This window comes from Castanea sativa, chromosome 1 (genome assembly GCF_040712315.1).
Source record: "Castanea sativa cultivar Marrone di Chiusa Pesio chromosome 1, ASM4071231v1".
In the NCBI taxonomy this organism is placed as follows: Eukaryota; Viridiplantae; Streptophyta; class Magnoliopsida; order Fagales; family Fagaceae; genus Castanea; species Castanea sativa.
In genome coordinates, this window is record NC_134013.1 from 22,112,935 (window position 1) to 22,131,271 (window position 18,337).

An 18,337-nucleotide genomic window follows, 5' to 3' on the forward strand; every position below is an offset into this window, starting at 1 on the left:
GCTTTTTGTTGTTGAACCCTCTCTACCAAATGTATTGTAAGAGGACTTTTAAGTGAATAAAGCAGCAGTAATGTTTTTAAGCTAGTTTTATGAATTTTTGGTCCTTACAGAATCTATTAACTTTTTCTCATAATTTATAATCTACAAAACCGAAGACGTTTCATTTTGGTTGGTTGGCTTTATAATATTTTTCCTTTTGAGACCTCACAATTTTACATGTTATTATTCTAATATTTTATTTTTTATTGATGTTTAAATTTCTTTCGATATTTAAACCATCTATTAGAATCTTGACACATCACATTTCCTTTGATGATATATAATATATATTCCATATACAAAGTACAAATACAATTATTATAAATGCCTAATTGTAGAGTATTTAGTTTTAGAGATTAAGTTCTATAAAGATGTGGTGTAAAAACCCCTCCAATCCTAACATGTTACATTATCATATCACATATTAAAGAATAGACATAATCACACGCAATCAATTTTAATACTCATATGAAAATCCAACTTAATTTGGAATTTATTGAGATATTATTAGGTGTGGTACAATATATTGAGTTTTAAGTAAAAAAAAAAAAAACTGACGTGACAATTTTTTATTGGATTATGTAAAATGTGGGTTTTATGCCCCATCCTTATCAAATTCGGACTCTTAGTTCTATATTCAAACACAATCATAATAAATGTCTATTATTAGTAGGTTTTAGTTAGTTCAATTCGTAAAGCCTCTCATTGATAATAGATCTCGGTTTAATTCCCGCCAAAAAACTAATTGATGTTTTGGACTAATGATAAAAAACAATCATCATAGAGTGACACCATACTAACCATAGGTTTGAAATATTATTGTATTTATAAAAAATAAAAAAATAAATGCCTATTAGTAACTTTTTTTTTTTTAGATAGGTTCAACCTATGACATCCACTCTTGATAATAACTATTTATCATCAAACCAAGACACTAATTGGTTTTTGGCATAGGCAAGAATTGAACCTTAAATCTCTTATTCAATCATCAAAGATTTTACCAATTGAGTTAATTGGAAATCACCTATTAGTGATTATTTTCAACTTTCATATTTAGGAAAAACAAAAAGATAAAAAAAATTACATTATATTAAAACTTTTCCTGTGCATCCATATATATAAATAACAAAAAACATTTAATTTTATGTATTATAAGTTTTTTTTTTTTTGGAGATGATCTTTTACAAGTTATTATTCTAATATATACGGTGCCATTAAGTGATTTCAAAAAATAATAAATAAAGATTAAAATTATCTATTTATGGGTAAAGGTTGTAGATTTGTAAGATCCCTAACCATTACTCATAATTAAATACCTTCCTAAAGACTTTGTATTAACCAAAAAAAAGAAAAAAAAACATTTTCCAACGATTCCAAAGGCAATTCACCAAATACCCCCAATAAAAAAGGCCCATTCAACAATTTATCCAGTACTGCGGCTACTGCCACATACATTAACACAAGTCATAGGCTCATAAACCCCATAGCCACAACGCCTTTGTTTGTTTCTCACATGAAACAACACAAACAAACAAAAACATCAGACTCCTCTCTCTCCTCCTCATCTGTATAGCTAAATCAATACAAACACACACGCGCACACACACGCAAAGACTCGGATTTGAGTCGGAAAGAATCCCAGAGCTCAGAGCAGAGAGTACTCTCTCAGCGCGCACACACAAAAAATGGGGAAAGGTGGTGCTCTGAGCGAAAGCGTCCTGAAGAAGATCCTCCTATCCTACACCTACGTAGGAATCTGGATCTTCCTGAGCTTCACGGTCATCGTGTACAACAAGTACATCCTCGACAAGAAGATGTACAACTGGCCATTTCCGATCTCTCTAACCATGATCCACATGGGTTTCTGTTCTTCCATTGCCTTCTGCCTAGTCCGAGTTTTCCGTCTCGTGGAACCAGTTTCCATGTCAAGAGATCTCTACCTTTCGTCGGTGGTACCCATCGGAGCTCTCTATTCTCTCTCTCTATGGCTCTCCAACTCGGCCTATATCTATCTCTCTGTCTCATTCATCCAAATGCTCAAAGCTTTGATGCCTGTAGCTGTGTATTCAATTGGGGTTTTGTTCAAAAAGGACTCTTTCAAATCTGATACAATGGCCAACATGCTCTCGATCTCTGTTGGTGTGGCCATCGCCGCCTACGGTGAAGCGAGGTTTGATTCATGGGGTGTTTTTCTTCAATTGGGTGCTGTTGCTTTTGAGGCCACAAGGCTTGTCATGATTCAGATCTTGCTTACCTCTAAAGGCATAACCTTAAATCCCATTACCTCGTTGTACTATGTTGCTCCTTGCTGTTTCGTTTTCTTGCTAGTTCCATGGATCTTCGTCGAATTGCCGGTTTTGAGAGACTCTTCGAGTTTCCATTTTGATTTCGTGATCTTTGGGACTAATTCTCTCTGTGCTTTTGCTTTGAATCTTGCTGTGTTTTTGCTTGTGGGAAAGACTTCGGCTTTGACCATGAATGTGGCTGGTGTGGTGAAGGATTGGTTGTTGATTGCGTTTTCTTGGTCTGTTATTAAGGACACGGTCACACCCCTTAATTTGTTTGGGTACGCGCTTGCTTTCTTGGGTGTTGCGTACTATAACCATTCCAAATTGCAGGCCTTGAAGGCGAAAGAGACGCAGAAGAAGGCGGCACAGGCCGATGAAGAGGCCGGGAGGTTGTTGGAGGAGAGGGAAGGAGATGGAATGGGAAAGAAGAGTGAATCACAGGATTAGTTATTTATTTTTAGAGACAGTGAAATGGAGGAAAAGAAAAGGAGTAATGAAAATAAGAAGAGAGAAGAAGATGAAGAAAGAGGCTAGGTGCCTTCGGATAGGTTTGGGTTTGGTAATGTTGTCCTGTATTTGATTTGGCTGTTTATTTTAGTTATGTTTAAGGATTTGAGATTCAATCTGTTGCTTATATGGCCAATTCATGTATCTTAGATTAGTAGAGTAAGAATCTCAAATGCCCTTCTTTCTTCTTTTTTCTTACTTATGTTTGTTTAGGAGCTCGTTGTTCTTTTACATTTTCAGTATGCTTATTAATTCATATTTGTTTCGTTTACTCGGTAGAATTTTTTTTTTTTTTTTTTTATTTTTAATGGTATTATGATTTGGCATTGCCCGCATTATAATTTGGCCCACATTTGGGTTCTTCTTGCATCTTGGGGTTGATTTTTGTGACCTTTATCTTGAAGTCTTTGAAAGAAAACACTTCTATCTGAAACAGGAAAGAATGATGTTGGATGAGGGAGGTGGAGATATATGCTTGTTGTAGCCAACAATAATAGTAAAATGTTGAATTCAATTGCAAAGGTTGTTAGGTACTACAAGCCAGATAATTAGCATTGCACACACACACTCCCTTATAACATCTAAGGTTTATGGAACTGAAACTTTGGTGTTTGTTGAACCTTTAGTTGGTGTTAAACTAAAAGATTGTGGATCCCACATGTGATGCTTCATGTTGCTGTTGTTCGAGTTGAAGAATTCTAGCTGCTGGGTTTCCTTGACCTGAGTTCAGATTCTGGTAAGTATTCAACTGCTTTCATGCATGCACTGTGCAGATCTACCATTAATTCAAATGAAAATTGCACAGTTTATATAATGACCACAAACCCTCAAAGATTTTTCTACATAGTGAGGTTATGCGTTCTTATCTGTTGAGAATATGTGAATTAATAGAATACTTGTCTCTTATTAGTGTGAATTTGAATACAATAAGAATTTATTGAACTTGATCAATCCTGCTAACTTCCCATAGATGCAAGTTCTGGTTGACATGACTTATAATAAGGTATCAAAAACATCCTGCGTTCAATGAAGATTAGCACTGTGCTGTTATTCTCTTATTGGTGTGAATTTGAAATTTTGAATACAATTAGAATTTGTTGAACTTGATCGATCCTGCTGAGTTCCCATATATGCAAGTCCTGGTTGGCATGACTTATAAGGTGACGAAAACATCCTGAATTCAATGAAGATTAGCACTAAACTGTTATTCTATTTCACACATACCTTGGTTTCTAACAGCTGAGGGATAGGCCACTTTGCCATTCTAGAACCTATCTTTGCCAACCTGATTATGCATAACATGGTTCTACCTCTGGCCTGTTTGGTTTGGGGCCATACTTATCTTCTATACCATATGGGTTTTGCTCTATCTTCTTAATTTCTATTTGCCAAACACCATTTTTGATCATTGAAGTGTGTCATTTTTCAATTTGGGTCCATTATGTTTTAAACCAGGGAATTGTCAATATCTTAATGATGTGAGAAAATTAGTGACAAGAGTAGTTTTGCACTAATGCGATAAGTTAGGTGATTGAACTTCAAGGAAACATCAAATTCAATGATCGTGGTGTGGTTGCAAATGGATTAGAGAGTGTTTTACCTAATGTTCCTTCTGTGGCATTGGACAGCCATCTTTATCATGCTCCTCCAACAAATCAGCAAAGTGTTAAGGTCCTTAATTTCGCAATGAGTGCCTGAGTAATTTCACTTTCATGTTTCATCAGCATTGCCTAGTTTCACTCTTATCAGCATTGCTTCATACCCAACTATGAGTTGATTATGCGCGCCATCATTTCTGCAAGCGAATCTTTGTCTCTTGGGGTATCATAATTTTAAGGAAGCTGTAGATGTCATGTCATGGAACCAGAGTGAGCTTTCGCTTAATAGTTTTCACAGGGCTTTTCTAAAAATATAAAATAAAAAACAATAAACAATAAGTCAATAAGTCAATAGTGAATAGTGAATTTTTTTTTTTACAATTTTTTCCACAGCTGTGGAGAGGTGGCATATTAAGATTTATGCTAGTTGCGTCATATTAACAGTTGTAAAAAAAGAGTGGTTTTTAAAATTTTATGTTCCTAGCTTAAAAAAAATCTAGAGGCTAGAAGTTCAAGCTCACCATATATGGTTGAATATGGCTGCGAGTAAAAAATAGATGAAGTTTTACATTACTCTTAAATCTTGCTGTGACTTGCAAGTACAAATTTAATGTTGAATAGACAGTGAATGATAGATAAACCTCGAATACTAGTTGATTATGAAGCACTGAAGCTCTCATTTTTTTTGTACGAAGCTCTCATTCTTGTCTATGCTAAGGAGAGAGAGATTCAATGTTTTTTTTTAAAAAAAATTTAAATTTCACTCAGTACATTCTAAGAACTAAACGGAGGTTAACGAAACTTTTATGGGGAAGACTTGGAAGAAAGAATCGAAAGCACTTCTGGGCTGGATTCCAATTTTGGCAATGATTAGACTGTGAGCATCTTTCTTTCAAGTAAATAATTCTGGTAAATTCCGGAAAGAAATCGTCTTTGGAGCATGGATGTCATGAAGTTGTAGTCATGAATCATGATTATCAAAAAAAAAAAAAGAACAGAACAAGCATACACTTCATGGATGTGCAAGTAACGCACTGCCACCTCATTATTAGGTCACAAGAACACCATGTTTGGTTCAAGGGAAGAGAGGTGGATGAGAAAGGGAGTGGGGGAAAAGGGAGGGAAATGAACTTTTCCCCTGCTTTGATGGGTGGAAATGAAGGGGAGACAAAGGAAATGGAAGGATTTTCTTTCCCTCCAAATCCACTATTCACTTTCCTTCCAAATTGGAGAGAGAGAGTGTGTGTGAAATAGGAAGCTTAAATTTTATTTTTTTAATGGTAAATTTGAAATCATTTCCTTCCACTTTTCCCTTCTAAGTTCTAACCGAACAACATGAAGGATGAAAATTTTCTTTGCTCTTCCATTTCCTCTCCCCCTCCCTTTTGCCAAACATAGTGGAAGTGTCATCGTCACCTTCCTAAACACTGATAGAACAAAAAAATTGACTGGATGCGATTTTTCAAGAAAAGAAAATTTGCAATTCATTCAAAGGAAAAACTACTAATTTTCACATGCTTCATAGAGTGGCTATTGATATAGGCTCGATAGATCATAAACAATGATTTTCCTGGAAAGGAAAAATTGCATTTCATTCAAAGGAAAGATATATGAGGTTGAGAATTTAAACATTGGATATATTTGTTGAAAATACTAAGAGTTGCCAATTGAGTTATAAGGCTCTTGGCATATATGATTGAAGACTAATAGTCTGTTTGGATGTTTAAAAAAGGAGGGGGAGTAGAGTAGAGGGAAGGGGAGTACTTCAATTACCTTGTTTGAGAGTTTTTTAAGAAAGGAGGGGGAGGGGTTTGAAGGGGTTTCAACTACCTCAAACCCCCTCATTTTTAATTCCCCCAAATTGGAGAGATTTGGAGGGAGAGTAGAGCACATAAAATTATTGATAAAGTAAATTACCTAATTTACCCTTATTATATTTATAAAATTACAATGTTAAAAACAAGGGGAATGGCTAATTACTCCCTTCCCTCTTACTAATTATAAAAACATCCAAACAAGGTGGAGGGTAATCATTCTCCTCTACTCTCCTCCCCACTACTCTCCTCTACTCTCCTCCCCACTACTCTCCTCCCCTCTACTCTCTTCCCTCTCTAAACTCCCAAACAGGCCATAAATCACAATAAAAGTTTCAATGGTAAATTACAAAGTTAGTCCCTATCTTTTACACAAAATTTCAATTTGGTCCTTAACATTTTAATTGTGTCATTTTGGTCCCCAACTTTTTTAGTGCCGTGCCAATTTAGTTCCTGCCATTATCTCTTAGATGGATAAAACTGATGTGTAAATGGAACAATAAAAAATTATTTTTCATGTCACGTCATCTATTAACTATACTGCCACATCAGCTAAAAATACCCAAATTAAATCTGAAACACGACCACCAAGATCCCTAAAATCCCTAACTTCTCTCTCTCTCTCTCTCTCTCTCTCTCTCTCTCTCTCTCTCTCTCTCTCTCTCTCTCTCTCTCTCTCTCTCTCTCTCTCTCTCTCTCTCTCTCTCTCTCTCTCTCTCGCGTTAATCACCATTGTTGCAGCAAAAGTGGGAAAGTGGTTGATATTGGTTGAGCTTCCTTTATTACAGCACTTAATTAGCGTCATATCAAAATCAAAATTTTCCATTGACTTGGCACCTATAGTTTAGATTTATCGGGTCAAGGTTTCCATGAGCTTGTATGTGTTAAGTGTTATCATGGAATTAGCTGGAAAGCCTAATATTGAAAACTATTTCCCAGTACTTTGTTTAATTGACCCATAAGGTGCACGACGAAGGATGACAATTTATTCTGGCAAATTGATCAAGATTTTTGATGGTGTCATCAATGAACAAGTACTAAGAGCTTCATTAGAGGTTTCTAAGGCAAGGAATGATTTACTTAATTCCTTCCTAAATCTTGTTGAAGAAGATAATTTGGAATTAAGCTGCCATGATTTCAAACATATGCTTCTGGTAATTGAGAATTGACTTCCTTTCTGTTTTCATTTTTTCGTTTTAAACTGAGGTGGCAATATAGTGGGCCAATTATTTGGCATGGAAAATAAGCTTTTATTATTCTGTTTGACACATCAACTTTTTCCATTCAAAGGTTAACGGTGAGGACTAAATTAACAAAGTAGTAAAAATGTTGGGACCAAATTGACAAAATTAAAAGGTTAAGGACCAAATTGAGAAATTGTGTAAAGGATAGGGATCAATTTTGTAATTTACTCAAATTTCAATTACAAAAAATAGCAGATTTAATTGAGCTTGTTTGCCAAAATCTAGAACTAACTTTAACAATGAAACTTATAATTCACAGCACGGGCTGAATTAATGTTTTTATTGAATGGTAAAATACATAAGTCAACCTCAAATGAGATTTAAATACCTTGTACCACTTCTCAAAAAAAAAAAAAAAAAACCATGTACCAGTTAATTGCACATGCTTTGGCCTAGGATTAGGAATGAAGGGCAACTAATGGGCATCCAAATGATGTGGCATCTCGAGCTCAGAGGCGCTACCCATTTTGTCCTCGAAGGAGTTTGAGACCAAGATGAGAAGTCGACTACGGTGAGTTGGCCCACTAACCAACCTAGGACACTATATGTGCATACAAATATGAAGGATATGGATACAAATTATATAGAAACAACTTATTTAATTTTTTCCAGAAAACTTTTCAGGGCGTGGTAAAATATATTTGTATTTTGAAAAAATGTGAAAAAGTAAGGAAAATGTCAGGTTTTAAAAAGTTGTATATCTGGTGAATTTGGCATTAGCTTTTAACTTTTAACTTTTATGTACAATTTTTTAAAACCTTATATCTATTTAATACTTTTCCCACTTGTTTTTTCACATTTTCTAAGTAATAAGTATATTTCAATACACTTCTTATAAAAAGTTAAATAAGTCGATCTCAAATTCATGTGAAAAAAAAAAACCGACTTTTACAAACACATGCGGACCCCTACATAAGGTCAAATAAAAAGAGTTTAAAGCTTTTTTATTTATTTATTTATTTATTCAGAGTTTAAAGCTCTATCTTTGTTTTGTTGACTTAAGCATAGGAGGATCCCAGTAGAACAGAACCAGCGACAAGTGTCTGTAGGTGAAGATCTACTCATGTAATCAACTGTATCAACAGGCAATATAAAATTGACTAATCACCATAACATGTTTAGCACCGACATGTAAGTATGTAATGTCCAACTATCCTGACTTCTGAATGATCCGTTTGCCATCAATTTCAGCACATACCGATCATGATTCCATCAATTTGAAATAGAACAACACTGGCTGCATCAAGGTTTCCAATTAAATATACATATTTTACTCACTTATTTTACACCATACTTGTGAGGGTATCCTCTTATCTAAACCAATAAAGAATGCTTGCCGACAAGCTTTTGGCAATATTCCAAAATTTGTCTATGCCTCACAGCTAGTATTGAAAACTTTTAATAGGTTCAAGGCTGTCATCTTTAAGAATGGACTAATATATTGACATTTGACACCTCATGTCTAATTGGTGCTTATATACTAAAAAGTTGATTTTCAACCCATTAAACTTTCAGATTTCGTGTGTGTTTGGATAGATTAATTTTGTCAGCTTATTTTACTATTCAGTTTATTTTTACTATTATTTATGGGTCTTATCGCACTTTTTAGTACTATTTATAGACCACATGATATTATTTCAACCATCTTTTACCTTTATTTACAGTACTTTCAACAAAAATATTTTCAGTTTTAGCAAAATAAATGGTTTCCAAACAGACCCTTAAGGTCCTGTTAAGTATTGACCAACAGGTTCACAGTTCAGAGATTGGTTTCGCTCAATGAAGCAGTTCACTACTACAGCTTCTTCGTTCATAAGAAAAGTGTATACAACTTTGTTAGTCAATTATGCTTTTGAATGGCATGTTTGGTACGTGTGTTTAAACAACAATTTTCAGTTTTTTTTTTAAAATACTTGTGGGTGAAAAAGTATATGAAAATACGTGTAATGTTGTTTAAAAACTGAAAACATGTGTTTAAAGTGGTGTACCAAACAGGCCCGAAGTATGTCCAAGAAAAAATACAAAACAAATCTTCATCATGAAACTTCAAATAGGGCGCAGGATTAACAATGATCTTCAATTCATTAACCAACTCATTTTAAAAATTAGCCTGTTTGGTATGTGTATTTAAACAACAGCTTTTAGTTTTTTTGGAAATATATGTGGGTGAAAAAGTGTAAGGAAATATGTGTAATGTTGTTTAAAAACTAAAAACATGTGTTTAAATACTAGCATGTTTATTGAACACTAGTGTTGGTGGCACGTGCAAAGGACATGCTTGCTTTATAGCTATAGGAGGACTTCATTCTACCACCACTCAGCATTTAGTACAAGCAAATTGCAGTTCCCAAAATCAGTCCAAGATTCACCATTATGCAAAAAATTTATATAGTTTTAGCACATGTAACGTTACATGATCAAACCATTAGTTAACAAACTGAAGTACTGAACTTACAATTTTACATTCAAATTCATAATCTTGTTATGACCCAAGTGTTAGATAAATTATTTGAATTTGGTTGAGTGATAGAATAAATCTTCCTAGATAGATTAGTATTGTTATTTATTTGTATTTAATTTAATTCCTATGTTTTAGTATAGTATTAATTCCTATGTTTTAGGATTTGTTGATGAGGTTATCTCATCCTTAGCTATTTAAGTACATTGAATGCATTAATGAGAATTAACCAGAAAATTAACTAAAAATGTCTATTTTCTTTTTCAAATTTAAGAGATTGGTCATCTCAAATTGACTACACTATCTTTTATTTCTCAATTCACAACAAATCTTTACATTGAATAAGAAAATAAACATATTTTAGCTTTCAGTACATTAGATTTCATTAAAAATGATAGGGTGTCCACCTTTCATCCATGATGCACAAACTATGTAAAAAGTGGTAGAGACCACGAAATTAGGTCTTCCTGCAACCAATGCAGCTTGTTTGATGGGAGCCTGCCCTAAATTAGCACTGAGAACATTGCCGAAGAATGCTTCTTGTACAAGTGACGGATCAATATCTGCTCTTAAGAGCAACTACTGGGGACCCCAAAACAAAAGTTCAAGAAAATGGCAAAATAAACTTTCCAATGACCGAGATTACCCATTCATGAAGCAGGAATAAAGGTTCTATGCTGACTTTCAATAGCTATAGATCCAAGCTTGGTGGCATATAAAGATAACAGAGAACCCAAAAATCCACCTATTTGTGTACATGCAGTACCAACAGTGCAAAGATCTGCACAGAATAAATCAACAAGCATCTGCTTTCCAAACTTTCTGTTAAGTCCAACAGTACAATCCATATTATCTCTTAAATAGAAGAGAAAAAAGTTATCTAATCACAGAGACATAAAGCACAAAGGCACCACTAACTACACACCTTTAAGTAACTTCAGTATTATTGATTGCGATGTTGGTGTGCCTCAATTTTACAAATACAACCAGAAATCTACAGTTCCTACATTATATAATAGACGGAAAATACAAGACGTCTAAGCTTAATCGAATCTGAAGATGCTACCACTGTTGCACATGGATATATATGTAGACCATAGCAACCAAATTAAGAGTAAGAAAGATTATGAGTGAAATTACTCTAATTTGATCACATCCAAATGTTGAAGAAACTACAAGATAACAAACATTATGAGTGATTATTATGTATCGTTTATTTAAATGAATCACCTTTTTGATTTTGAGAAATAAAATTTAAATTGATATGAAAAGAAAAAAAAATTGAGGTTCTCATTAGAAATTATATATAAAAAGAAGTGTTGATCAGTTTGTGCACAAGCCCTGTAAAAATGCTCGTAATGTTTTCTGAGATCTAATCGACAACTTTCAGGTAAAAGTGCTCATAACATTAGCTCAATGACCAGCCTTTCCAACCCAATCACAAAGACATCTAACCAACACCTCTCACACCATAAGTCCCTCATTCAAGGCCATTCAATTACAGAACAAATTCACTAACGCATAGGTGCAAACGGAATCTTAAAATCAAGATCAAATGTTGTACACTCACTCACAGATGTCAAACAGGTTAACAAATCCAAGACAACAAGCACTGTGTTGGGCTTTGTGGAGCCTAGTTGTGTTTGATTAGGATTATGATCCGAACCAAAATAAAATTGTAACGGTTTTTTAATGGGAGATTAGGGTTTGGCATGTTGTTTTAGAGAGAAAACTGTATTGCCGCATCTTGTAATTTTTCCCAATGAATGGTGAACTCTTTGCAACTCCATGGACGTAAGCAAATTGCCAAACTATGTAAATATTGTCTTGTGTGATTGTTTTTCTTTGGTGCATATTTTTCTCTATTTTTGCATCTTACAGATTTGGGAATTTCGTGTTTATTCCCTTCACACTACTCCTAAAGCTTTTTATTTTATTAATAAATTGAAGCAATACCTTGTTTTAATAACTTCCCACACAAATATTATTATTATTTTAAAAAATAATACCAAACAAAGAGTCTTGGAAGTTGGAAAACTATGTTTTTTGGCTAATAACTGCAAATAGTTTAGTGCAGAGAATAGATCTGTAGTAATAAATAAGATTAGAAATTAAATAGGATATTTTCAAAAAATTATGATTATTTAAGATGTATGCAAGAATACATTCCAATGTCAAGGCAGGGTTTTACCAACAACCTTGGAATTTAGCAAGACCTTAACACGCCAAATCTTGTTGAAATTGTGGCTTGTCATTCCTAACATTTGTATCCAGAGGAAAATAATCAAACCCAATCACAAATGACATCCATATTTTAAGCACAAATGCTCTGATATTAGGGGCAGAAAATCCATTGTTTGCAATTTACTTGCACATTGCAACAATCATGCGATATGTTGCCATGTCCCCAAATCCTTTTCCCTTTTCTTTTTCGATTTTCTTCCTTTTCATTTGGGGGTAAGATACCCATTCTGTTGTTAAGTAGGTAATTTTCAGATATCCTACAGAGTCAGCAATAATGACTCGTGATAACTGGTAACAGCATGAAAATCTGGCATTATGACATATATTGAGAAACCATTCATGTTGCTGCCACTTCTCACTCAATTCCTTCTTCTTCTTCTTTTTTGGTGAATCTAATTGTATGCTTTAAAAAAAAAATTGAGTGTATGCACTATCCATGCTGTTAATAGTAAGATTTTGAGAGTTGAGAAATAGCCCTGTGCTCCTTAAGTCTTATTTTAAAAAAAAAAATTGAAGTAATTGCTCGAAAAACTTGTCTTAGTAAATTCTCACACAAATATTAATAAAAAATAAAAAATACTGAACAAAGTCTTGGAACACTAGGATTTGCGGCTACTGTAAGAAAGGGCTGAAGCAAAGTGTATAGAATTTTTTAAAGAAATGTAACGGATTGGCTAAAACCTGATTCAAACAGCTTGGTCTCTATTGTAAGATATGTGCATACCTCAGGGAACATTAAAAAAAGAAAAGAAATACTAATCCAAACACAGCACTGAAGTGATAAGAGGAAATGATGTAAAGAAACTAAAACATCATATTTTCAACAACCAAACATGATTATATTTGACTAAAACAAATTAGTTGACAAAAGACTAAGGAGAGGCACTAATTTCAACATTGAGTAGATTAATACAAAACTCCATCTGTCCATCATCACATCCCACTATGCAAAATCTCAAACAACAATCAAAATTCACCACCCAAAAAATCTAAATTACAGCAAGGAGCAAATCAAATCACAATAAAAGTGAAAAAAAAAGGTTTAAAGGAAAGAAAAGCAATCTAAATCAGCTAAAATTTTGTAAGGGATTACATAGAGAGAGAGATAGTACATGCTTTGTGTTGAGCCAAAACACTGAAAGGAAATAAAAACAACCTAATCGGAGTTGAAATCTTGTAAGGGATGAAACAAATTAGGAAAAAAGAAAATTAGAGGGAAAAGATTACCTGTTGTGCTGAGCCGAAATACCGATGAACCACAGAGAATCCTCTTTTATCATCTGCTCCCACTTTCACTCTCACAATGTTGAAAAAAACCACAAACAACCCCATAACAAGTAGGTAGAAACTCATCTTGCACTCTCTGCTCCCATCATTTCAATTCTCTGCCTCATCAACTCACTGTCCTTTCTCTCGCTCTCCTAGTCAGATCAGGAGATGGTGCATGATTTCTTCTCATCCTCTCAGTCCTTTTTCTCTCTCTCAAGTCAGCGCCTCTGGCCCTCTGCAGCTCAACCTGTCTGTAGTAGAAAACCCGCACAAGGCACAATGCAATAGATAATATATGTGGAAAGACAAAAATCCCCTGCTTAACTCTCAATCTCCACAATACAAAAAACTTTCAGTCTGTCCATTAAGCTTTCCAAAGTCGTTTTATAACATCATCAACAAACGCCCAAACTCCTGCTGTTTATATATAGTAAGATAAGATTAGCAAGTTTGATCTTATTTTGACAAAGCCATATGGATACTGAGGACAGTTTTACCAACACCAAACTTCAATACAAAGGATAAGTCATAGTGGAAGCATAGCTGGGTATAAAAATGATGAATTTAGGCCAATAGCATCCACCTTGAATTGCACACTATATATATTGAATCAGATATTCCTCCGAAAGATGATCTTTCAGCTCATATCTTGAAATATCAGGTTGAGTTAAACTTTAGGGTATATATCTGTCCAGTTAAATGATTTGTTACAATTTCTAGTTGGATCAAACTTTGCACCAGTTTGGTGATTTACTAAATGATCATGACAAAATATGAGCCTGATCTATTGCTCTATAATTTTCAGAGAGTCAGAACAACCCATCAGCCAACCCAACAATGGTTTCCATTTCAAAAGTTGATAATCATTATATTATAGGTAGTTTTCACCAGAAATCTCCACATGAGCACAACCCTCCCTTGAAATAGTGAAACCGGTTCCGGTCCCTAACCACTATTTCTCGATTATAAATCTTAGAGATAAATTTAGTAGCAGAATGACAATCACTACAGACTCGTAAATTCTTCACTATCCGAATAGGAGTTCCTGGTTGTGTGTTGAGAAGGGCAAATGCAATAGCCAGCTTTTCACTGTGCCTATTTAAAGCATCTTCCTTATCTTCTTCGTCAATATCTTGTAATACCTCTGATGTAGTAGAAGCATATCCAGCCCTCTTCAACTCCCTCCCCATTTCGTCCACCATCTCATAAATTTCCTTGGACTGACCATGTGATTTATCTCCAGCTACAAATTCATAAATTTTGTTATCTAGCTCAATCATAGTGCTCCCAGGGATCTTTTTCATCCCCCTCTTGTCCATTAACTCTCTAATTTTGGTTTTCTTCTCCCAATGGGACATTTTTGCATAAATGTTGGAAAGTAATACATAATTCGATTCATGCATAGGCTCATTTCTGATTAGCTGTTTAGTAATGCTCTCTCCAAGCTTAAGCTCACCATGAGCACGACAAGCACTTATCAAGGTTCGCAAAACTATTGGGTTTGGCTCAATGTGCATATTTTGAACAAACTCCAGTGCCTCTTTGACAAGTCCAGCCCTGCAAAATATATCCACCATACATCCATAGTGTTCTATCTTAGGTACAATTTTAAATCTTTTGATCATCAAGTCAAAATATTTTCTGCCATTTTCAACTAATCCAGAGTGACTACAAGCAGAAAGCAACCCAATAAAGGCCACATCATCAGGAGCCACCCCAGTTCCTATCATCTCTTCAAATAAGGAAACGGCTTCTAGACCACGACCATGCATTGCCAGACCAACAATCACAGAAGTCCAAGTAACAATTGTTCTCCCACTCATGTCTCTAAACAATTTCAGAGCTTTATCCACATCACCGCACTTCGCAAACATATCAATGAGTGCATTACAAAGCTCCACATTCTTTTGAACCCCTTCTTTTTCAATATATGACTCCACCCACTTCCCAAGCTCAAATGCACCTAAATCTGTACACGCAGAGAGCACCAACACCATGGTGATCTCATCCGGGTGAACTCCCACCATCTGCATTTTCCTAAACAAACCAATCGCATCTGAGGACCACCCCACTCGGACATACCCTCCAATCATCGCACTCCAAGAAACAGAGTCTAATTTTGGCATTTCATCAAACACCTTCTGAGCATAATTAATCCCACCATCGCAACAACAGTACATGTGAACCATAGTATTCTGAACATGAACATCGTCATCAAAGCCAAATTTCACAACAGACCCATGAACTGATTTACCCAAATTCAAGCTCCCAAGGCCAGCACAGGCCTTGAGTACAAATGGGTACGTGAACTTGTTAGGCAAAACTCCATAACCAAGCATGACACGGTAATAACACAAAGCTCTGTCCCGTGAATGAGTAGTATGAGCGTAAGCTCTAATGACGGTATTGAAGAGAAACGTATCGTAAAGCCGGGTATCAGAACGAGGTGAGAATATAAAGGATGAGGCATAGTCAATGTCTTCAAGATCAGAGGATGTGGAGGCGAACTTGGTGAGGACTAGAGGGTTGTTTTGGAGACCCAATTTGAGAATGTAGGTGTGGGTCTGGAAAAGCTTTGGGAGTGTGTTGCAGGAGTGGAGGAGGGCCAAGCAGCTCTGCTCTGCTTCTCTATTGCCTGTGGTGGGGGAGTTGGGTGGGTTATGGAGTGAAGTGGTGACTGTTGCTGTAGTGATTGTGCGGAACAGCTTTGGCGTTCTTGTGGCTGGGGATTGCATCTACTCTTATGAATTAGGAATAGGATTAGATTGTTATCAGGGGAGGGCGGGAGAGCTGACCGTTTAACGGCTTTCGCACACATGTTGATGTTATATTGTTATGGTGCTGCTATCCTCCAAAATCCAAATATCAAGGTTATTGATTATGGTTTGTTTGTTTTTGCTTTGTTTTATTTGGTTTTGTTTTTCCTTGTTTTTTCCCCTCGATATCTTTTATCTTTTTATTATAAATCATTTACTTCTTCCATCTTTCATGCTTCTAGGAAATCAAAGACTAATGAATATGTTATCAATTCTTGTGGGTTGGAAGAGGGTTAAGGTTCAAGTGAGTTTCGCACTCATACTTTTGAATTAGGTGGAGTATGATTTCTATCTCAGATAAAAAAAATAAAAATAAAAATTTTGTAGTTTAAAATTATATATAAAAAATAAGTTAATGAATCAAATAGTAAATAAAATCTAATTGATACAAATTTTTTTTTTTTGAGAATGAATATTGCGATATTTGTTAAGAAATATTGGTCAAACCAGCCTGATATGAAGCAAAAACATCCGATGGAATATCTTCCGTCCATATTACACAATTTGGGATAGTAATAGCTAACTTCGCCAAATCATGTGCTACTTGGTTGCCCTCTCTCTTTGTATGAGAGTAAGACAATAAAAAAAAAAAGATGGAGTGATCTTGTAGGCATCCTGTATCAATAGACCAAAAAGAGCAAGTCTAACGTCCTTAGTTGCTAATGCCTTAATCACCAACAATGAGTCTCCCTCAAGAACAGCTTTCGAGATGCCCACCTCCCTAGCAAACTCAAGAGCCCTTGTGGCTACCATGGCTTCAATTTCAGTTGGCTGGAGAAGTTGGGAGATTTTTTTTTTTGTAGCAATCACTAAGCCTTCTCTGTTTCGAACAATGACTCCCACACCTAAACATTTTTCTTCGGCAAAAATAGCTCCATCAAAGTTACTTTTGAAGATATTCAATGAAGGTGGCTTCTAACGTGTTCTTATGCGTGGTCGACTAGGTGGAGGTGGCAAATTGATGGCTCAAAATTCAGAATATCTCTCAGCTGCTAATTGAGAAAGATGGTTTAAGGAGCAACATGGCTGATGGGAACGCACTTGGTTCCTTTGTGTCCAAATGCTTTTCTAGTTATTTTCAAAATATATAGACATATTAATTTTTTGAGTAAAAGTTGTAATCATTGACAATAACCAAATTTGTAATTAAAATTTGTTCTTTTTTAAAAGGGGTGTTTAATAGTTTTTTTGAAGGGTAATTCCAAAATATTGATTAAAGGTTTGTCATCACAACTTTGAAAATGAGTGGTCCCAAGGCGTGTAGTCCACCATCCCATAAGCATTGGATACTTACATAAATGAATATTTTAATTGTCTTTTTATGATTAGTGAGTCGGTGACACATTAGTTTGTAAATTCAAAGTAAATCTTATGTACCCTTAGTAGTGGAGATCATTATACTTATACACAGTGTGTATGAGTCACACATTGTCATACAATTACTATCATGTGGTGATAATTGTTTCAGCACAATTATAATAAAAAATTAGGTAAATTACAAATTACATCCTTAAAATTTGAAAGTATTTGAAATTTACACAATGAAGTTTAAAATTTAGATTTTACCTTTGAAATTTAAGGGTGTTTAGATTTTACTTTGATATTTTAGAATTTGGCTTTTATCCTCTAAATTTTAGAAGTATTTGGATTTTATTTCATAAAGAGGTATTTGGATTTTTGAAACTTGGGTGTAAAAACCAAACCCACCTAAAATTTAAAGGGGTAAAATCAAAATTATGAAATTTAAAGATACAAAATCTAAACATTCAAAACTTTAGTGTTATCTATACTATTATTTAAGGGGCTTCCCCTGTTTGTACTATTATTTAAGGGGCTTCCCCTGTTTGTACTATTATTTAAGGGGCTTCCCCTGTTTGTACTATTATTTAAGGGGCTTCCCCTGTTTGGATTCCTATTTTTTTAGTTCAAAAATGCCCATAAAATCCTAAGTTTAAGAGACAAAACTAAAGGACAATTTGGTAAAAACTCATTTTTTTAGTTCAAAAATACCCCTACAGTCTTATGTTTAAGTGGAGACAAAACTAAAGGACAATCTGGTA

General features: G+C 34.8%; 2 protein-coding genes across 2 annotated transcripts; one reads left to right on the top strand and one right to left on the bottom strand.

Moving 5' to 3' along the window:
• The first annotated feature begins 1,476 nt into the window (after window positions 1–1,476).
• On the top strand, window positions 1,477–3,105 carry LOC142611600 (putative sugar phosphate/phosphate translocator At5g25400). The gene has a single exon (XM_075783687.1). It carries the CDS (start codon window positions 1,725–1,727, stop codon window positions 2,772–2,774), a length of 1,050 nt encoding a protein of 349 aa, XP_075639802.1. The 5' UTR covers window positions 1,477–1,724; the 3' UTR covers window positions 2,775–3,105.
• A 10,156-nt stretch (window positions 3,106–13,261) lies between these two features.
• Window positions 13,262–16,252, bottom strand: LOC142607280 (pentatricopeptide repeat-containing protein At4g21065-like). Its single transcript, XM_075778727.1, has 2 exons — window positions 13,420–16,252; window positions 13,262–13,327 (listed from the first exon to the last, which is right to left on the bottom strand). Exon 1 carries the CDS (start codon window positions 16,194–16,196, stop codon window positions 14,346–14,348), a length of 1,851 nt encoding a protein of 616 aa, XP_075634842.1. The 5' UTR covers window positions 16,197–16,252; the 3' UTR covers window positions 13,262–13,327; window positions 13,420–14,345.
• Between the last annotated feature and the right edge of the window lie 2,085 nt (window positions 16,253–18,337).

Excerpts from the sequence above, each read along its gene's own strand:
- LOC142607280 (XM_075778727.1), bottom strand. The coding sequence starts at position 16,196 with ATGCAATCCCCAGCCACAAGAACGCCAAAGCTGTTCCGCACAATCACT.
- LOC142611600 (XM_075783687.1), top strand. The coding sequence starts at position 1,725 with ATGGGGAAAGGTGGTGCTCTGAGCGAAAGCGTCCTGAAGAAGATCCTC.